At 42.5% G+C, this 22237-nt stretch overlaps 1 protein-coding gene across 22 annotated transcripts in view; it reads left to right on the top strand.

Annotated features, from left to right (window-relative positions):
• The window catches only part of DOCK9 (dedicator of cytokinesis 9), a 282181-nt gene that overhangs the window by 175162 nt on the left and 84782 nt on the right, over positions 1 to 22237 (top strand). For all 22 annotated transcript variants that reach the window (XM_040267373.1, XM_040267395.1, XM_040267374.1 and 19 more), the window contains exons 10-22: positions 5660 to 5734; positions 7041 to 7181; positions 7511 to 7714; positions 8113 to 8235; positions 12697 to 12779; positions 13704 to 13826; positions 16753 to 16832; positions 16923 to 17110; positions 17455 to 17520; positions 18609 to 18701; positions 20204 to 20327; positions 20692 to 20813; positions 22100 to 22186. In XM_040267373.1, coding sequence (XP_040123307.1) covers positions 5660 to 5734; positions 7041 to 7181; positions 7511 to 7714; positions 8113 to 8235; positions 12697 to 12779; positions 13704 to 13826; positions 16753 to 16832; positions 16923 to 17110; positions 17455 to 17520; positions 18609 to 18701; positions 20204 to 20327; positions 20692 to 20813; positions 22100 to 22186 — 1509 coding nt within the window. The remainder of the gene's footprint in view (positions 1 to 5659; positions 5735 to 7040; positions 7182 to 7510; positions 7715 to 8112; positions 8236 to 12696; positions 12780 to 13703; positions 13827 to 16752; positions 16833 to 16922; positions 17111 to 17454; positions 17521 to 18608; positions 18702 to 20203; positions 20328 to 20691; positions 20814 to 22099; positions 22187 to 22237) is intronic.

The following is a 22237-nucleotide window of genomic DNA, read 5'->3' as shown; positions in this document are numbered from 1 at the left end:
GGTAAGATGGCAGCAACCGGGTTTGGGAAGGAGCAATTGCATTATTCTTCCATCCACAGTATGGACTGACCTCAGGTTATTTTAAGAGCAGGGCTGGTTTCTGTCACTTTGAGAAGTGCTGGACAGCATTGTCTGTGGGCTATTTTTTTACAGTTCTGTTTTGTGGGCTCTTAGATTGTGAAAGTACTTCGGTTCGGTTCAGTTCAGTCGCTCAGTTGTGTCCGACTCTTTGCGACCCCATGAACCACAGCACGCCAGGCCTCCCTGTCCATCACCAACTCCCGGAGTTCACCCAGACTCATGTCCATCGAGTCAGTGATGCCATCCAGCCATCTCATCCTCAGTCGTCCCCTTCTCCTCCTGCCCCCAATCCCTCCCAGCATCAGGGTCTTTTCCAATAAGTCAACTCTTCGCATGAGGTGGCCAAAGTACTGGAGTTTCAGCTTCAGCATCATTCCTTCCAAAGAAATCCCAGGGCTGATCTCCTTTAGAATGGACTGGTTGGATCTTCTTGCAGTCCAAGGGACTCTCAAGAGTCTTCTCCAACACCACAGTTCAAAAGCATCAATTCTTCGGTGCTCAGCCTTCTTCACAGTCCAACTCTCACATCCATACATGACTGCTGGAAAAACCATAGCCTTGACTAGATGGACCTTAGTTGGCAAAGTAATGTCTCTGCTTTTGAATATACTATCTAGGTTGGTCATAACTTTCCTTCCAAGGAGTAAGCATCTTTTAATTTCATGGCTGCAGTCACCATCTGCAGTGATTTTGGAGCCCTCCAAAATAAAGTCTGACACTGTTTCCACTGTTTCCCCATCTATTTCCCATGAAGTGATGGGACCAAATGCCATGATCTTCGTTTTCTGAATGTTGAGCTTTAAGCCAACTTTTTTACTCCTCTTTCACTTTCATCAAAGTACTTACTACCAAAATTTATTTTATTTCATTGTCTTTACTAGAACTTAAGTGAAAATAACTCTGATGCTGGGAGGGCTTGGGGCAGGAAGAGAAGGGGACGACAGAGGATGAGATGGCTGGATGGCATCACCGACTCGATGGACGTGAGTCTGAGAGAACTTCGGGAGTTGGTGATGGACAGGGAGGCCTGGCGTGCTGCGATTCATGGGGTCTCAAAGAGTCGGACACGACTGAGCGACTGAACTGAACTGAACTGAAGTGAAAATAAATGTGTTTTCTATAATAAGTAAAAATATTCAAAGTCACATAAAGAAAAGTTCATCTTTTCCCTTCAACCTCCATCCCCACATTCTTGAGATCACCAATGTTATTAACCTGTTATAGTTTCTCCTTCACTAAACTAATTGCTCACGGAAACATATATACACATGTATAGTGGTTTTAGTTATATGTTTTTTAATGTGCTCATGGTATATACATTACTCTGAAACTTGCTCTACCACTTAAAAATATTTGTTTAAGGGTCCCTCTAGGGTCATACAGGGTCTAGTTCACTCATTTCCATCAGTTCAGTTCAGTCACACAGTCGTGTCCGATTCTTTGTGACCCCATGGACTGCAGCACGCCAGGCTTCCCTGTCCATCACCAGCTCCTGGAGTTTGCTCAAACTCAGGTGCATCAAGTCGGTGATGCCATCCAACCATCTCATCCTCTGTCATCCCCTTCTCTTCCTGCCTTCAATCTTTTGTCTTCAAACTCATTTCCATAGCTGCATAATATTCCAAATATGGATACTGCACACTTTATTTAGTCATCTCCCTATTCACGAGCATCTAGATAATTTTCTGTTTTTAGTCTACACAAGCACTGCACAATAAACATCATAACATATTTAAAACTCAAATACTCACACTCTTATTTCAGTACTAGGAATTCCCCAAGGTGGGATTTCTGGGTCACAGTTTATCATGTTTTTAGTGCTTTAAATATTACCAGGTTACTTCCCCAAAAGGTTGTAACAACTCATATTCCCGTTTCTCTGCATCCAGAGGAATAAGAAATGATGTTTCACTGCTCTAATTTCTATTTTACTGCTTAGTAGTGATATTTTTCATATTTTCATGTTTATTTGCCATTTGGTTTTTTTGCTGCCTGACTTGCCTATTTATATTCTTTACCTATTTTATTGTTTCTGGTCTAATAATTAAAGAGTGTTGGTACTGAAACCAGACAACCTCGGTTAGAAGCCAGACTTCTATTTAGTGTTGTGAGTTTGGAGCAAACTTTGGAGCAAAGTGTTTGCTCCAAACATGTCCCTCATGCCTCAGTGTTTTCTCTTAAACAAGGATAATAATAAGACTTGCCTCCTAAGGTTGTACCAAATTTAAATGGGCTTCTAGGGTAATATCTATCATGGGCTGTTATGAATGAATACCCCCTTTTATCACTATGATGCCTTCTTGTATTTTATTATTCCCTGGCTCTGGGGCAAAGCCACATTTTCTTACTGCCTAAGTTTTACTTGGTAATTGTTTCAAACACTGTTTATCAGACGTACCCTCTTTTTAAAGCACTCAAGGCCTTGGGAGGGCTGGGAGGAACTTTAAGAAGCTGAGCCTGCTTTTTATCTATCTCAGAGCAGAGCTGTCAATGTGTGTAAGGCAGAGTATACACTTTGAGGTTATTTTTACATCTAACATTGTCCCTTCTTCCCCATTAAGTGGTTTTTCTGGTGAAGAATATATCTCTTGGATATTAGTGGCAACATTAGCATGCTTTGAATCTATTTTGGCTAGTTGATTTTTTTTATTTTAATGTATCTGCATCCCTGTTTGCCCTCCAATTACATGGAGCTCTTAGCAGTCATTCCTGCTTTGTTCATTTCTCATCTCCTAGCATCTCCTAGTCTGCTTGAGTCAACAAACATCTTTCAGACAGGCACCAGGGCATGCTTCTACATTAAGGACCCATTCCCTGGTGGCTCAAGGATAAAGAGTCTGCCTGCCAGTGCAGGAGACACAGGAGTGTCAGGTTCAATCCCTGGTTTGGGAAGATCCCCTGGAGCAGGAAATGGCAACCGATTCCACTATTTTTGCCTGGAAAATTCTATGGACAGAGGAGCCTGGTGGGCTGCAATCCATGGCATCGCACAGTCAGACATGACTGAGAGCACACTCTCCTGCTACTATGCCAGCTGTGCTCCAGTGTCTGAGATTATAAAGTTTGCCCTTGTTCAAAGACTCCAGCAGAAATTCAGGAGAAGAATGTGTCACTGTGGGTGGTGGCTCACAGCATGTAGTACTGATGTTTTTGTTAGGAAACCTCATGGACAAAGTAAAGCAAATTCTTCTTTGGGTTCAGTTAAGTATATTCTGTGTGAACATATTCTGGCCCTTTTGATGTGAAAAACTAGGAAAAATGATGGGCTTGATGGTTTTCAAATTTTGTCCACCCCCTCCCAGCCGCCCTGCCATGGGCAAAAGCATGAGCTGATCTATAGGAGGGCCCCTGAGCCTCCAGAAGCCTTAAAGCTGCAGGGAGAGGATCAAGATCAACTTTGTCATGGAAGCAGACTGGAGCCAGCACCTTGTTGAACATGTTTACTGGGGAATGAAAACCGTGTCCAGGGAGGATGAGTGGCGTGCTCAAGTTCACACAGCTAGTTCACAACTGAACTAGAACTAATACCCAGTTTCTTAGCTGATATCCTGGTGGTTGTTTCATTCTGCTCGATGTAGACAGTTGTTTAAATATAGTCATGATAGAGTTTGGGTCATTGCATTACAGGTAGATTCCTTACTCTGTGAGCCACCAGGGAAGCCCTTGCATCACGGCTAAAAACATTTTAGAATAACTCCATGGCTGGGAAAATTAAGAAGATGCTTAATTTCCAATTGGCCATGATTAGAAATGTGATAATAGACCTCGGTAAGCTACCAGCAGAGAGGACTAGACACCCTCCCCAGTGGTTGTCACTGCTGATCGTGTGCTGAGATATGACTCATGATCTTTGAGCACAGGAGCAGATGAGAGAGAACGTTTTATTAAGAGCTCTGACTGCCAGGAAGAGAAGGGTATAGATTTAGAGGCATCAGGTGTGAGGCATAATGTGACTGGAGATGACTTCTGTCTTGTGACTCTCCTAGAAGCTTCCTCTTCTGCCTGTTCCCAGATCACACTGCTCCAGCCCCCATCGCTGCCGCCGTGTGTCTTTTCTTCTGTCCATCTCTTCAGTGTTGTTGGGGCCTCTGGGTTTCCGTCCACAGACTTGCTTTCACACTTCCCCCAGGGACCCTCACCCTCCCAAGACTTCTGTGCTGAGGTTCTCCTTGTCTGTAATTCCAGCCTTCCTCCCCACCCTGTGTTCACATTGCATCTTTCTGGCTGTCTACTGGATGTTACCAGTTGGAAATCCCACAGGCATCTCCAGAATCCAGTCTACCACCTTCTCAATAAACCTGCTCTTCCTCCCAGATTAATTGTCAGCCAGCAGGCCACCCAAGCGTAGGAAGGTGGGGTTTGTTATGGGCCTTGCTGTGAGGCTGGGAGCCTGTTGTCATAACCCAGGAGAGACCATGTGGATCTCCTGGTCTTTCCCTTTTTAATCCGTTGCTTCAGCCCTACCCTTGGGGCAGATCTATTGTAAAATGCAAAATGGGTTATTTTATTCCCTTGATGAAAACATGGCAGAATTTTTTGATTCTGGATTCTGGATTCTTAATGAAATCCCCAGGCCTCACTATACAAATCTGACTCATTTCTCTACATTTTTCATTATGTGCCATTCATTGTAATGAATGACTTGGTTGCTCAAGTGTGAACTTGTGCTTTAATACCTGTAGTCCCTCCTCTTAGAACACCCTTCTCTCCTTTTGTGGCCAAATGTCCTTACCCTGCGAGATGGACTTTCCTCTGGGAGCTCTTTCTTGTCGCCACCCCCTGGTGCAGGTTGGCTCACTGTATGCACGGTTTCCTTTGCCGTTTGTATTGCTGTTCATATTCTGTCTTCCCTGTTCCTTGGGGACAGGGACTGCACTTCACTCATGTTTGTGTCCCTAGCCTGACATAGAATATATGCTCATGAATATTTATTGAATGAATCAGCATTTCCCCCCTTGCCTGCCACCGAAACCAATGGCTGTCCCTCAAGATCCGCCATAGTTTTCTTTATTCTACCATCCAGAACATCTTCTTTCCCCGTCCTTTACTTGTAGCCTCAAGTCATAGGCTGGACTATAAGGCCTTTCTACCATTTGGACTCTTTTCTGCTCTCATTATCTATCCTTTCTGTGCATCCTTTTCATTCAATCTGAAATGCGCATGTTTTCCTCCTTTTTGCTGTCTAAATTCTACCTCTTCATTCAGAGCTTGTCACCTATTTCATTACTCTATGAAGCTTTTCTTGATGGTAATGCTTAATTATTCTCTTTTGCTTTATTTGCATTGGTTTTGACTCTCCAGTCGATTGTCAGCTTCACAAGGGCAGGGATCAAGTCTTAGCTTCTCTTCCCTCCCCCCATAGATCTTACATTGTGTCTGTCCTTACCACACAGTACTTATCCACAGTAATAGTCTGTCCTTGTTTGTTGACATGCAGGTGACCCACCAAGATGAGGGCAGAGTTGTCCGGCAGTCTGGCTTTTCAGGATGGGGTAGCTTTCAAACATACCTAGATACTTCTGTAAGAAAAGGAGATTTTTTAATGTGTTTTTTATTTTTTGTTTTATCTTGTTATCAGAGTGCCAGAGAAGCAGAAATCAAACTGAAAAGTGAAAGCAGAGTTAAACTTTTTTATTTGGACCCAGATGCTCAGGTAAGAAGTATTTTAATATTTAGAATAGTTCAAGGAAAGAAAAGCTTTGATAGGTTATTTGCTTGCTAATTTGTTTGCTTATTTATATATTTTGGATGAAAAGGAATATGATAATATAGAAAATGCAGGAGAAAGAGAGAAAACAAAAACCGGTAATTTTATTACCATTGCACAACCATTGTGAACATTTGATATTCCATAGATTGTTGAAAATTGAAGGAGATTTATCCAAAGATGTGCTAATCCACAAAAAACATACATAATTTACCCTGTAAACCCACCACCAAGAAAATAGCATGCATCTCTACAGTTGCCCAGTAGATGGTACTTTCCCGACTGGCCCAGCTCAGTTCCACACCCAAGCCTTGCCATCCTTCAGTCCACATCTGTGTCCTGAGAAAACCCCAAACACGCGTGGCGAGGGCCTCCAGGGCTGCCCACAGACAGGGCTGCTGCTCAGAGGGGCCAGCTGTCCTGCTACATCTCCTCCCGTAGTTTCCTCTTCTTCATTTGTTGTCTTTTTTTTTAAAATAGAACTTCTTTTCCCCATTTAATAATAAGTATTTTCCTCCGTCTCTTCTCAGACTTCAAAACCATATAGTTTTTTGGACAGGTTTTTGTTTAGTGTGGTGAAATATGCACAATATAAAATTTACCACTTTAACCATTTTTAAACATACTATTCACTGGCATTAGGTAGAGTCACATTATTGCACAAGTATCAGGACGATCTCTTTCCAGAACTTTTCCATCCTCCCAAACAGAATGGGCACTCTGTGCCCGTTAAACAACAGCTCCCTGTATCTCCTTCCCCTCACCCTTAGTAACCTCTATTCTACGTTCTGTCTTTAAGATTTTAACTATTTAGGAAGCTCATATATGTGGAATCATATGATATTTTCCTTTTCATGTCTGGCTTGTTCCACTTAGTATAATGTCTTCAGGGCCCATCCTTGTTGTAACATATGTCAGAACTTCATTCCTTTTTATGGCTTAGTAGTATTTCATTGGATTTATAGTATATGCCACATTTTGATTATAGGTACTTCAGTTGATGAACACTTGAGTTATTCATAACAATAATTTTAAAGCTCTAAATAACCAGTCATTGAGTAGATATACCATCATTTATTTGACCATTATTATATCCTACATAAATGTATAAAATAGTAAACACAGTTTGCGTAAATAAATATGTATAGCTTTTCCATATTTTAAGCAGTTTCCTTAAGATACATTTATTATGGAATTTTTTTTTTCTTAGTGAGAACATAATACATTTATATATTTGCATTTTCTTTTAAAGAGGCTTGACTTCTCATCAGCTGAGCCAGAAGTGAAGCCATTTGAAGAGAAGTTTGGAAAAAGAATTCTCGTCAAGTGCAATGACTTATCTTTCAATTTGCAATGCTGTGTTGCCGAAAATGAAGAAGGGCCCACTACAAACGTAATTTTCCTTTTCAAAAACTAAAATTAAAAAAAAAAAAAAAACCCACATTCCGAGGGTTCAGGTGAGCCTATCGCAGAGCAGTCATGCCACGCAGTCCTAGTTCCTGGTGTTGGAGAGCGGAGGGGTGAGATCAGAGTGCAGAGAGTCATTTGGGCCACCAGACAGGACGTTTACAATACAGGACAGGGAGGGAGGCTGTTGCACTTTCTCAGTAACTTGTAGCAGCAGTCATACACAGGTCTAGTTGTCTCTTCTTTGATAGCAGCATTCTCTTGTCCCAACAGTTTGAGCCCTGGTGGTGATCTGGATTGTTTTGTTTTGTCCAGGTCGAGCCTTTCTTTGTCACTCTGTCCCTGTTTGATGTAAAATACAACCGGAAGATTTCTGCCGACTTCCACGTGGACTTGAACCACTTCTCAGTGCGGCAGATGCTGGTCACCACGTCCCCATCTCTGAGGAACGGCGACCGGCAAAGCTCACCTGCCCCGCTGGGCATCCTCCACGAGGCCTCCATGCAGTACCCGAAGCAGGTGGGGGGCTGGCCCAGTGGTCACGCTGCTAAGGCTTACCTAGTACAAGCTGTGTAAATACATAAATGAAGCTTAAAATGCGCAGTTGGGGTAAATGAGACTCTTAATTAGATTGGTTGTGTATATCACGAGGCCGTCAAAGCAAGCTGAAAGAGAAATGGCTTTTGACTTCTCATTTCCTTTTTTCTAAACTTGCTGCTAGTTGCCTTCTCTGCCAAAGAGCCTTTCTGATCGAATGACGAACTGTTTGTTAATGAGTTAACCAGTTTGACGCTGGGTGCTTCTGATTAGTTCTGCTGTTTCAGTGCTGTTTGCTGATTGAGAATCTTTAATGTTCGTGAAATTTGTTTAATGTGACTGTAAATTCTGCTCGCTAAAGAAGATGGTTTGTTCCCTAGGGGATATTTTCAGTCACATGTCCTCATCCTGATATATTCCTTGTGGCTAGAATTGAAAAAGTACTTCAGGGGAGCATCACCCACGGTGCTGAGCCATACATGAAGAGTTCCGACTCCTCCAAGGTATGGATGACTTTGGGATGATAAAAAGCAGTGCGGGGAAAAAAGTAGGAGTAGAAATGCTTAAAGAAATCAGAGTTAAGCCATATTTATGTTCTAAAAGAGATAGACTGCTTTCACTGTTCTTTGTTCAGTCATTCAGTCATGTCCAGCTCTTTGCAACCCCATGGACTGCAGCACGCCGGGTTTCCCTGTCCTTCAGCGTCTCCCAGAGTTTCCTCAAACTCATGTCCATTGAGCTGATGATGCCATCCAACCATCTCATCCTCTGTCATCCCCTTCTCCTGGAGCCTTCAATCTTTTCCAGCATCACTGTCTTTTCTGATGAGTCTGTTCTTTGCATCAGGTAGCCAAAGTATTGGAGCTTCAGCTTCAGCATCAGTCTTTCCAATGAATATTCAGGGTTGATTTCCTTTAGGACTGACTGGTTTGATCTCCTTGCAGTCCAAGGGACTCCCAGGAGTCTTCTCCAACACCCCAGTTTGAAAGCATCAGTTCTTGGCACTCAGCCTTCTTTATGGTCCAGCTCTCACATTTGTACATGACTACTGGCAAAACCATAGCTTTGACTATACGGACCTCTGTTAGCAAAGTAGTGCCTCTGCTTTTTAATATGCTTTCTAGGATTGTCTACTCTCATAGATTTACTCTTAAGAGTTAACCTTATGTGTCTAGTTTTCAGTGAAAAGTAATTTCATGTATAAACAAATACTTCAGTTGGCTAGACTATGCTGGCAAAGGAATTACCAGCTTACTAGTAAACTTTCTTTCATTAAAAAGTACATATATTATATTTAAATGGAGTTCATTTCCACTTGCTGGAGTGTGTCCAGGGTCCCGGAATTGTAAATTTGGATCCATTCACTCTTACATGTGAGACCAGAGACTAGGAGGTGACCTGGCCGGGATGGTCTGGCCAGTAGTGTCTGCAGGTCGAGCCCACTTGTGTTTTGTCAGATGGGACAGGGCTCTGGTGGCAGAGGCAGATGAGGGGGCAAATACACATGTGGGGTGTGTGCTGTGTGTTCATTACTGGGGTGTAGTGTTCAGTACCTGGGGGTACCTAGGAGTGGACATAAGTCACACTTCCAAAAACTTAGGTTCACAAAGGTTTAGTTGCCTGCTCAGCTTCCCACAGCCGGAGTTGCCAAAGGGCAGGTGACTGTCACTTTCCAGCATACCGAGCTGCCTGGTTTGAGTCAGCCATTTGCGTGCTGCTCGTGCCAGTTTTACAGTACTTCTTGTTTCTTAAACAATTTTTTTTAAGTAACTGGTCATCTGTGAGATGACCCTGATACATTGACAAAGATAGGTGAGCAGGATTTGGGATACCCTGGAGGCTCTCACTGAGGTCTTCTCAGCTGATTCAGAGCTTCCTCTCTGTGGTCACCAGTCCATCACAGGCGTGTCCACGAAGATGCAGGATAATTGTTAAATGACAGGTCCTAGGAGTCAGAGACCTGGGTGCTGTGTGCCCAGCCAGCCTGGACATGTCATGTGACCTCTCTGGGCCCCGGGTGTCACATGTGTAGTTGAAAGATGGTGCTGCTACGTGTCCCTCCCTTCCCTCAGGAACAGTGCTAATATCAAATAGATAATGTACAAGTCAGTGCTGTGGAGACTGTAAGTCAAGCCACTGACACATATAAGAGGACATCATCATCAAGTACTCCAGCCCCGTCAGGAAGAGCCCGTGTACCCAGGCACACAGCTACAGACAGGATGCCCTTCTGGCTGATAAAAGCTGAGTCAAGTTTATCTGGAGAGAAGCTGTTTTATTTTTTAAATCAAGTCTGTAAAACCTGGGATGAGAAGCTCTTTTAGTCTCTTTGGTGTTTTGATTAATTATCAGTGAATGCCCAAGATAAGATCTATTCCCCTGCTGTATGCGCAACACGTTTCCAAGGCTAGTATGTACCAGCTTGGCCGCTTCTTCCTGCCATGTGCATGGTTTGGAATTTGGCAGCCCATGCTGGTGCGAAAACCACGTATCCTCACAGGCGGGACGCCGTTCTTCCCAGTGTCCACTGAGCATCTGCTGAATTTACTCCTCCTTCATACTTACGGGATGTGAAGCTCAGCCATGTGTACGTTTTTCCATGCATTCACACCTCCAAAGCAGTCAATTCAAGCAGAGATTAAGACTCAGCCGTCTTATGTAAAAATAGAAACTTCAGTAGAGATTTTACTGAGGGATGGTTTTTTCCTGTGTATCAAAATTGTCTCTTCATGGCCTCTCCTTTGGGGTTGGCCCGCCCTCATACCTCAAGGATGTACTTTCCTTTGCTTGCCAAATAAAACTCTGAGCTGTAATTGAGCTGTAAAAAAAAAAAAAAAATTGTCTCTTCATGTTTCCCAATATGGCCTAGGGCATCGTTTGGAGGAAATCATTGCTTTGGAGGAAATTTTTGGGAGGATTCTCTGTAGGTGTCCACCATGAACAGATTTTTTTAAAAAAGAAAAGTGGGGGAAAAAACCCAAAGGGCACACACTGGTTTTTCACTCTGGCTTTCACGTGAATTGTATTCCATGTGCATCCTCAGTAAATCTGAGAGTTCACTGCAGGCAGGAGTGAAACATATGCAAGTATTGCATTTTAGTCCACAACACAGTCATTATTGTTAAAACCTAAAAGCAATTGTTTCTACTTGAATATTTGTAAATAGAATGGGCACTCCAGGAAGGCTGACCATTCTACTCTATGATCTCCGAGTCTGCGTGGACATGCCCCGCTGGAAGGAGAAAGGGAGGGACTGGATCCTGAACCTGTTTCAGTGGAGAAATGTTTCCATCATCACTCCTGAAGACCTCAGTTCCCCGACGTGGTTTCAGTACACTTGTCATAGTTAGTAGGCGGAAGGGATGCTGGCAAGTCGAGCCCATGCTCTTCATTTTGCAGTTAGGGAAGCAGAGTCCAGAGAGGTTCAGTGGTCCAGACTCACACAGCTGGTTTCGGTTTGACTCAGAAGCAGCCAGGATGCTGTTCTCCTTCCGAGTCTTCTAGACGAGCGCTTCTCAGGCCTGGTGCACACAGATCACCGGAGTTCTGGTCAGATTTCAGGTTCTGACCCAGGAGGTCTGGAGTGGGGCCTGAGACCCAGCTTTCCTGACCAGCTCCTGGTGGAACCGATGCTGCAGCTCTGCAGAGTTCACACTGGTTCCCTGGCAGTACAGCATGTTGCCCAACGTTGGTTTGACTCTGATTTACTTAAGTAATGTAAAAGATCTGTAGTCACGTACGGATGTGAGAGTTGGACCATAAAGAAGTCTGAGTGCTAAAGAGTTGATGCTTTTGAACTATGGTGCTAGGGAAGAACTCTTGAGAGTCCTTTGGACTGCAAGGAGATCAAACCAGTCAATCCTAAAGAAAATCAACCCTAAATATTCATTGGAAGGACTGACACTGAAGCTTAAACTCCAGTAATTTGGCCACCTGATGCAAAGAGCTGACTCATTGGAAAAGACTATGATGCTGGGAAAGATTGAGGGCAGAAGTAAAAGGGTATCAGAAGATGAGATGGCTGGATGGCGTCATCAATTCAATGGACATGAACTTGGGCAAACTCCAGGAGATGAGGGACAAGGAAGCCTGGTGTGCTTCAGTCCATGGGGTCACAAAGAGTTGGACATGACTTGGCTACTGAACAACAATAGCAAAAGACCCTTCACACTCTACTCTGACTGAATCAGTCAGACTTTGTAGTGGTAACAGTGCAGTACCCCAGAACAAGCGAATTTGGGGATGTTAGGTGTCATCTGCTTTAGCGGTAGAGGTATCGTTGATAAAGAGACCTGCCATGCATGCATCTTAGGCCAAAACTAAATCTGCTTCCCCCTGCACTTTAGAGTTAATCCACCCCCCACACAAACCAAAAGTGATCATGAGAAAGTGAAAGTAGCAGTAATTTATAACTAGAAACAAGAACGTGGTGTTTGAAAGCCCTGGCCTAACTTAAGTCAGTACCTGTCATGCCTTAATAAAAAGCATATACTCCCCAAATCTGGGAAGTCTGCGTAGGCCAATGCCTATTAGGAGTTGTGAAAGCTTAGTGTTTTCATTAGTGTCCTCATTTAAACTCCAGTAATGGGATATATTGGGGCATGAATACCAAGTACTAGTAATTACTGATAAGTCAGGGACTCATACTACATAGCCCTTAGTCATAAAGAAATATGAAAGCCTGTGAAATGGCATGCCTGTTGCCTACGAAGTCCAAAGAAAAGACATACATTTTGGAGAGAGTTCTCATTTGGTATTCTTCGTAAATCACTGCTAGAGAACATGGTGAACAGAATCCTCTGCACTGAGAGTAAATCCAGCTGTGTTACATTTAGATGTGCTCGTCCATGCATCTGATGCTACAGGAAGAGCTTGCTTAGTGACTGCGAGATAGCGACTCTGTAGTTCACAGTTCTCCCTTCAGTGGGATACAGTAACTCATAGTTCTACTCGATGTCTTTAAGGTTGCTCAGAAGGTTCTGAAGAATGCCAAGCAGGCATGCCAAAGGCTAGGGCAGTACAGAATGCCATTTGCTTGGGCAGCAAGGTAAGGGGAACGTCTTTTTTTTTAAGTATCTTGATTGTTTTTTGTACATGTCACTTTTTAAAGGAGTTGCTTTTTTTTTTCCTAGTTTTTTTGTTTTAATTGGAGGATAATTGCTTTAATATGTTGTGGTGGTTTCTGCCATGCAACAACGTGAATCAGCTATATATGTGCCTCGTTCGGCTCCCTCTTGAGCTCCCCACCCCCCAAGCCACCCCTCCAGGTCATCACAGAGCACCAGGCTGAGCTCCCTGTGCTGTGCAGGAGCTTCCCACTAGCTGTGTGTTTTACACAGGGTAGTGTATATATGCCAGTGATACCCTCTCAGTTCGTCCCACCCTCTCCTTCCCCTGCTGTGTCCAGGAGTCTGGAGGAGAACATCTTTTATACCTTTTATATAGATACAGCTATATGGAGAGACAGACAGATAGACTGACCGACCCATTCTGTTTGTTGTCCAGAAGCAGAAGATTTAAATCTGTAAAAGTGAAAACCAAGCAAGCTGCATATCTGAAACATCATTTATTAGAGACCCAGAGAAAGGCAGTGCTGGTGGGAGAAGGGTGCTGTCAGCCCTGGCAGGATGGACAGGAGTGTGTGTGGCAGAGCTGGGGCTCCAGGTTCCAGCTGGGAGGGGATGGCAGCCTGGTCAGTGAGGCCCACAGACCCTCTGTATTTTGAGTCGTAAGCATTTGGCTGTGTGTGTTATTTCCTAAGCGCAGGCCATTTGCTGGAAATATTTTCTATGTAAATTGAGTTAGCTGTGTTCATCCTCATAAATACCTTCCTCATCTTTCGATAATGAGATTTCTGCTGGCCATAGCCAGTGGAATGACAATTAGTCTTCACTTAGAAGCCAGAGTCCAGCTGTGGATTTATTTTGGTCACTTGGAAACTCAGCTTAGACATGTCGTTCTGCTATTTCAGGACGTTGTTTAAGGATGCATCTGGAAACCTTGACAAAAGCGCCAGGTTTTCTGCTCTCTACAAGCAAGACAGCAATAAGCTATCCAACGAAGACATGCTCAAGTTACTTGCAGACTTTCGGAAGTGAGTCTCAAGGCCTTGCCTGTTTCTTCTACACCGGAGAAACAGAAGTTACTGTATGAGATGGGGGTTGGCAGCCCTGTGTCAGAAGTTACTCCTTCGGCTGGTTAGCTTGAACCCGGTACCCCACCCAAACTGACCGCATTTGGGGGTGGTTTTGGCTCACAGTCTGGCTTCCTGGGTGGTGCTTGGAGGGTGGAGTTTGCAGGGCCATCAATGAAAACGTGGAATGAGCAGAGAGCCTGAGGCCAAGCAGCTAAGATCACAGGCCTCCACTGGTCCTGAGCACGGGGTGGTTCTCCCTGTGCAGCAGGCCTCTCGTAGGAAAGGTTTCCTGGGGAGAGTGTGGTCCAGAAGGCCAGCGAGAGACTCAGAAACCCGGAAATAGGGACCCAGTGCTGTCAAGCGCAGAAGATGCAGTGCCAAGAGGGAGGCTTCAATCCTTTTTCATTAAGAATCTGAAGAAATGCCACTGTGTCTTTGAGTGTTTGTCACACTTGAGTTAGCGAAGTAGAGAATTCTTTTTTCATTTTTTTTAAACCTTAATGTTGCTTTATTTTCTTTCCTGTTTTTTTTTTAACAAAAAATAATCACATGTCAGTAGCTTGGACCCCAGCTTGGATCCAAAGCTATTGTTCCTGCTCCCGTGATTATCTCAAATGTCATTTAGCAGTAGACGAGAAACATGTTCTGAAGCTGCCCTAGTGTTTAGAAAATAGCTGTCAAAGCTCATGAGCCACGTTGCCCCTCCCCCTTGTGGTGATTATCAGAGGAGAGAGTCCAAGATTTAGTTAGAAAGTAATCCTGTCAGAGAGATGGTATTGCTGAGTGTGCTCTAAGAAGCATCCGTCTAAGAAGAGGGATGCGATATTTTATATTTATTTGATTTGCTCATGATTGTGTCTCTTATTTCTGCAGGAGATCTGAAAGCAAAGTATAAAAATAGAACATTTTCTTTAAAATGCAGATCTTTTTTAAATGCTACCATATTGAGTAGTTTAGGTGATAATGCTGTTAGTTTCTGCACGAGGTTTGCAGATGTTGACGAAAGGCCGGTGGAAATGAGAGGAACCCTGAGAGAAAGTGATTCCATTAGTTGGGGCTGCTGAGGGGCAAAGATGACGACGTTCATCATAGGCTGTAGTCATGTGGGAGCAAGAATTTGGAACCATTAGGGACATCCAGGTTCACATGAACAGAACCGCAAGATATCTTGATCGTGAGACTGCTTAAGACAACAGTGATGATATCTGAGGAAGCTTAAAAACAGGAGTTGGGAACTTTTCAAAACTGGGAACAATTCAACCAAATGCTGAATCTGTGAGTCACTGAGCTGTGATGCTTCTTGCCAGTGATCTCAAAGACGTTATTAAACAGGTGGCTTCTGAAGAACCAGGAGGCAGCATCCTGTGTTCTGGGAACTAGTCGTCCTAACCACATTTCTGCGTCTCCTTTTTCAATTGTGTCTACTAAGCTGGTTTGACAGAAGAATGTAAAGCATATATTCCAAGATGACCAAGAAGTCAGAGAAGTGTGAGAAATTATTCAGTGCTGGAGTAACCAGATGCGAGGAGGGGTGACGGGCGGCTAGTCTCAGTCTGGTGATGGGCTTCTAGGGGTTTGAGAAGGAGCTGCTTCTTGGCAATAGTCTGTGCAGAATCTTCATGAAAGACTTTTATGAGAATGTAAAGTGCTGATGAATGTCTTCGTGGCATATGGATTAGGAATATCTAATACATTAGATGTTAGAATCTGGATTTAGGAGGGTCTGGATCAACTACAAATGACTCAGTCATAAAAAGGTAAAGTTTCATTGGGACAAAAATCAAATCCTGTTTTGATTTCTAAAAACATAATTATATAAAGACAGGGTGGAGAGATATAACAGATAGTAAAGCATATAAAAAAGATATAGGGATTTTAGGTGACTGTATATTTAATGTGCCTCACTGGAGTGGTGTGACTGTAAAAGTAGTAGAATTTTGGCTGAATCAGTATAAAGGTACATTGTTCAAACTAGGCAGCTGCTCTACCCAACCTGTTCAGGCCCTGCTGGACCTTACTGATACAGTTCTGGGAACCATGATGTAAATGGGATGTATTTAGGGGAGAGAAATGGCATTGGAGGAAGACCCAAAAGGTGAGAAGCAAGGACTTCAGGAAGGTGTGATAGCTGTCTATTAATGATTTAAAAAGTGTTAGAGAAATTTAATTAGGCTCCTTGATGATTGAAAGCTTCAGCGAGGTGAATTTTACCAGGCTGTAAGGAAGAGCAATCTGGGTGTCAAAATGACTATGTTGAAGGTTTCCTTGTCACTAGGAAGGGCTGAGGGCATGCTTGTCAGGACTGTCACAAAGGACACCCCTGTATTGGATGGAGTCAGACCAAATACAGACACCAGACAATTCACTCAGCACCTTCTTTATATCCAGCATTTCACTAGACAATGGAGCCTAGATAGTTCCTGAACTGTCTTGATTCTATTTGAGCCAAGAATGTATGTTGAGAATGGAGTGGTTCAGGAAAACCTCCACTATAACATTTTTTTTTTTTAAATTTTTTTTTTCACTATAACATTTTGTCAATATTCTTATCTGGGCTTGTGATACTAGGCACATGTGACTGCCTAGTACTTGAAATATAGGTCCTGCTGAGATGAACTCGAAGTATAAAATACACATCTGGTTTCAAAGAACTAGAATGTACTTTTTATACTCGTTGCATATTGAGATAATATTTTTAATATATATTAGGTTAAATAAAATGTTTTAAAAACTAATTTCCCCTGTTTCATTTTACTCTTTTTAAGTGTAGCTTCTATGAAGTTTAAAATTATTTTCGTGGCTTGCATTATATTTCTGTAGGAAGTGCTGCTCTAGAATTCAGAGCTAACTAACTTGTTTGACTTTTCTCTTCTCTTATTTGTAGACCTGAGAAGATGGCTAAACTCCCTGTGATTTTGGGCAATCTAGACATTACAATTGATAACGTTTCCTCAGACTTTCCTAGTAAGTGTACGTTCTGTGTAATAAACAGACCAGCTTTTGTTTGGTTTTTACTTCAGCTTGTTTGTTTTTAATTTTTTTTTTTTTTTTTAGATTATGTCAACTCATCATACATTCCTACAAAGCAATTTGAAACCTGTACTAAAATGCCGATTACGTTTGAGGTGGAGGAATTTGTACCCTGCATCCCTAAACACACTCAACCTTACACCATCTACAACAATCACCTGTATGTTTATCCTAAGTCCTTGAAATATGACAGTCAAAAGTCTTTTGCCAAGGTGAGTGGCAAAATTGAGTTTTTATTTAATTTTTTTAAAATTTGTTTTATTTGTTTGTTTGTGGTATTTTTGGCTGCTCTGGGTCTGCCTTGCTGCTCAAGGGCTTTCTGGAGTTGTGCACACGCTTGGTTGCTCCGCAGCATGCGGCCTCTTTCCCAACCAGGGACCAAACCTGTGTCCACTGCGTTGGCAGGCAGGTTTTTAACCACTGGACACCAAGGAAGCCCAAGTTTTCTTTTCGATACCAAACTTTCTTAGGTTTTTGGCTTCTCATGTTCTTTCATAAATATTTGCATACTTTAATCTTTTTTTAAATTCTCTTTTTTATGTAACTGTTGCTGCAGGCCAGAAATATTGCTATTTGCATTGAATTCAAAGATTCAGATGAGGAAGACTCTAAGCCTCTGAAGGTTGGTACTTTATGTGTCCTCGTTTTTCCATTTTAAAAATGCAGTTCCTGATACTGCACAGCTAACGGGACTTAGCACATTTTAGTTGACACAAACACAAAATATGTGACATCACAGACTATAGCCACATACACTGAACCTTACAGAATAGAAATAACTGAGTGCTTGCTCTTAATTGGCAATTTCTGTTTTGTAGCACTCTTTAGGGATGGGGTTTTCTTATGCGCATTCAGTTCAGTAAACATCATGTACCTTGCTTGAAAATGTTGATTCTAGTTGTAATAATAATAGTAGTAGGTTATTGGTGATGTTTATTGAGTGTTTACTATATTCCAGGCTCTGCTTGGACAGCCTTATAGATATTAGATTCCATTAATGCTCCTAACAGTCTTTAGAGTTAGGAACTATTATTATCTGCTTTTTTTTTTTTTTTTTTAACATGATGGGACTAATGCTCAGAATTTAAATGAATTGTTCAGGACCATACATTAGTGGAACCAGTGTTCAAACCCAGGCAGTCTGGCTCCAGAACCCAAATTCTTCACTCTAACTATGTGGAAGTGACTTTCCCCAAAGGGAAGGAGATAATATGTGAAGAATATAATACAGTTTTTGTCCTCAAGAAATTCATAGTTTAGTGGGAAAGGCAGTCATGGAGGAAAAGCTCCTGACACATAGAAGACACTGAAATGGTTTTTTGGATAAAACTGAATGATTAGTATAAAAAATTGCCAAAAGGACACAGGAAAGGAATGAATCATTTCTTGAAGGATGCATGAGAGTTTGCTTGTTGTACATGGAAGGGAAGGTTCTTCAGACTGAGGGACTGTGTCAGCAAAGGCATGGAGGTGAAAGTCAGCAGTGAGCTGTTGCTGTCCGCGGAGTGGAGTAGGAATAGGGGAGGGCTGGGAGGTGAGCGAGGGGAGTAAGGGGGCTTGTGGGCCTGGAGTCTTGTAAGCAGGAGAAATCCATCAAAGAGGGCTTCATTTATGCTGTAGGAATGCTGCTTTCTTTACGACACATTGGAGTTTAATTTCTTGCTCTATTGATTGAATTCTGGTATCTCCCTTTGCTCATTCTCATTTTAGTGCATTTATGGCAGGCCTGGTGGGCCGCTATTCACAGAAAGCGCCTTTGCTGCGGTTTTACACCATCACCAAAACCCAGAATTTTATGATGAGGTAAGTGAGGTTTTCAAAGGAAAACCTAGTTTAACCAGCTTTGAGGAAAACTCTAACTTCTTTGCTTAGCAAAGCAAAATTCAAGAGAAGCTGCATATAAAACTGAAATTACAGTGCTATAACTAAATGTTGAAATATTTGGTTTACTTAATTTTTCTAATTATAAGAGCAACACATTTATTAAAAAAAAATAAGTTGGAAAGTACAGATAATGCAGAAAAGAAAAAGTCAAAATTCTTCCTATATCACTACCACAGTTAATATTCTCACCTATTTCTCTTCATACCTAAATATAGTTAAACATCTGTTGGACCTGAGAATCTTCCTTATTTGGGGGTTTCCCTATGTAGAATTATACGCTTCCCTGGTGGCTCAGATGGTAAAGAATCTGCCTGCAATGCAGGAGACCCAAGTTCGATCCCTGGACTGGGAAGATCTCCTGGAGAAGGAAATGGCAACCCACTCTAGTGTTCTTGCCTGTAGAATTCCATGGACAAGGAAGACTGGCAGGCTACAGTCCATGGGGTCACAAAGAGTCAGACACGACTGAGCGACTAACACACACACATATAGAATTATAATGTAGTTCACTCAAACTACTATGTGAATCCTGCTTTTAAATAGTCGAACCTGGTTTTTCGTTATGGCTTGGCTGTGGTAACACATCTCTCATGTGTTTTCCAGTTCTTTCTAGAGTTGAAATACCAACTTTCCTGTTCTGGGACAATGAATTTAGTCCATTCATGCTACTGTAACAAAATACCTCAAACTGGGTGGCTTGTAAAGAGCAGATATTAATTGCTCATGATCCTGGAGGCTGGAAGTCTAGGATCAGGGTGCCAGCCAGCATGGTCGGGTGAGGGCCACCTCCCAGGTCACAGACTTCTCAGTTGTGTCCTCACATGGCAGGAAGGACTGGGGAGCACTATAGAATCTCTTGCTGCTGCTGCTGCTGCTGCTGCTAAGTCGCTTCAGTTGTGTCCGACTCTGTGCGACCCCAGAGACAGCAGCCCACTAGGCTCCCCCGTCCCTGGGATTCTCCAGGCAAGAACACTGGAGTGGATTGCCATTTCCTTCTCCAAAGCATGAGAGTGAAAGTGAAGTCGCTCAGTCGTGTCCGACCCTCAGCAACCCCATGGACTGCAGCCTTCCAGGTTCCTCCGTCCATGGGATTTTCCAGGCAAGAGTAGTGGAGTGGGGTGCCATTGCTTACAAGAGCATTAATCCCATTCATAAGGGCTCCACCCTCATGACCTAATCACCCCCAAAGGCCCCACTTACTAATACCATCACCTTTGGATCTAGGATTTCAATTTATGAATTTGTAGGGTGGACACAAACAGTTAGACCATAACAGTGTGTTAAGGATCCATTTCTTCAACAGTCTCAGATCTCTTTAACTGCAGGCGTTAAATCAGTTTGGAGACCAAATGCACGTTTGTGCACGGGTGACCTGTTGTTTTGGAATATAAGAAAGATTGTTATTTTTGTCTTCCCTGCAGATTAAAATAGAATTGCCCACCCAGCTACATGAAAAGCACCACTTGCTGTTCACATTCTTCCATGTCAGCTGCGATAATTCAAATAAAGGGAGCACGAAGAAGAAGGACGTCGTTGAAACACAAGGTTTGAATGTCATCATCCCTTTGATTGTTCACAGCTTGTGCATTAGGTTCTTAAACTTCGTTTTGATTCTAAATTTGAGTACTTTCACTGAAGGAGTGTTTAGATGACGTTAGAGAAGGTAGCATGCCTGGCTCACATGTGTACATTTTATAGGAGATGGTTTTAGACTTCTCATCCCGTGGAGGCCAGCATGCATTATGAGTCTTTTCTGCAGAGGCTCTTTTCTGAGTTGTCTCAATTTCTTAGTCAGATTGGAATTAGCAGTGCTTAACGATCAGGCAGTCTATCAACGCGGCTGTCTTCATCCATTTTCCTACACTTCTGTGATTTTTGTTGTTGTTGTTGTTGTTCTTTGTTTCAACAGTGGGATATTCCTGGCTTCCTCTCCTGAAGGATGGAAGGGTGGTGACTAGCGAGCAGCACATCCCTGTCTCAGCCAATCTCCCGTCTGGCTACCTAGGCTTCCAGGAACATGGGATGGGCAGGGTATGGGACTTTAAGATCGGTTTACCCCAGTTCCTTCCAAAAGCATGCAATATTTTTGCCAGTCCCAATATTTTGGTTTTAGTTATTCATTTTACAAGTAAACTTAGCCCATTGGAAGGCTTCCCTGGTGACTCAGATGGTAAAGAATCAACCTGCAATGTGGGAGACCTGGGTTCGATCCCTGGATTTGGAAGATCCCCTGGAGAAAGGAACCCACTCCAGTATTCTTGCCTGGAGAAATCCGTGGACAAAGGAGACTGGAAGGCTACAGCCAAAGGAGTTGCAAAGAGTCAGACACAACTAAGTGACTTTCACTAGGCCACTTTCACTAGGCAGTGCTCATAATAGTTACCATAATCTAGAATTATAGTTTGGGCATTTTATAAGCCCTGAACTGGCGCTGCTTCAGCAGGAAAATGGAAACTTGACGATGAGATGGGAGTTTGTGTCTGCAAATTAGCCATGCTCAATAAAGATATGTTCTTACAGCCATGCAAATGATTAGAAATTGTGTTCCAGCTTATTGTAAGTCTAGTAAGCAAATCCCTTATCCACTTTGTAGCCCTTTCTGATACATTTCTGATTCATGAAAGCCTGAGTCTTCTCAGATTTCTCCAATTGGTTTGTTGGTTTTATATTCTTTTTAGCCATCTTAAATTTTATCGACTTGAGTTTTATAACATACTTAGTTAAGATCTGGTCCATTTCATTGTGAATGGCTTTTAATATCTCTGCATTTAAATAGCGCCAAATTTGGGCCAATGTTATGGACAGATAGTTAAAATACTCAAAAATAAGGGTAAAATCATAATAATATTCAGTTGTTATGATCGTTATTATTCAGTTATTATTCCTAGTCTGAGAATGAGAAAAGTGGAGGTTTCAGAAATAAAAACAAGCACAAACATGACCATTCGTTTTCAGGTGCTAGGAATACTTACTATCCTATTTATTTTATCTGGTACCTTATGCCATCACTTTCAGAATCCTGAGTTCAAGTTTGGTCAAGTGATTGGTAGAATTGGAACCTTTCCCTCTCAGATGGACAATAATTTGTAGAGCTGCAACTATATAGAAAAGATAGCTTAGACAATCTATTAAGAAGAGCATGTACTTGGGAGAAGAAAGTGGGCATGGTTACATGCCTACCATGAGCCAGGCGTAAATAACAAGTCAGTGAAGCTGTCTGGCATTCAGTACTTTGTCAGTACACTCAACTGAAGATGCTGTTTGAAGCCAAGGTCACTAATCTGTTGGGATTTTTTTTCCCCTCCACATTTTTGCAGCATTATGGTCCAGAAATTAAATGGGTAGATGGAAGCAAGCCTCTGCTCAAAGTTTCAACTCATCTGGTTTCCACAGTGTATACTCAGGTACATGCTGTTCCATTAAAATTAGCAGTGACGGCTTTGTGAATGAATTTG

Source organism: Oryx dammah, unplaced genomic scaffold, assembly GCF_014754425.2.
Source record: "Oryx dammah isolate SB20612 unplaced genomic scaffold, SCBI_Odam_1.1 HiC_scaffold_24, whole genome shotgun sequence".
Classification (NCBI taxonomy): Eukaryota; Metazoa; Chordata; class Mammalia; order Artiodactyla; family Bovidae; genus Oryx; species Oryx dammah.
Note: the sequence above shows the minus strand (reverse complement) of the source record. Positions and strands in the feature narration are given on the sequence as shown.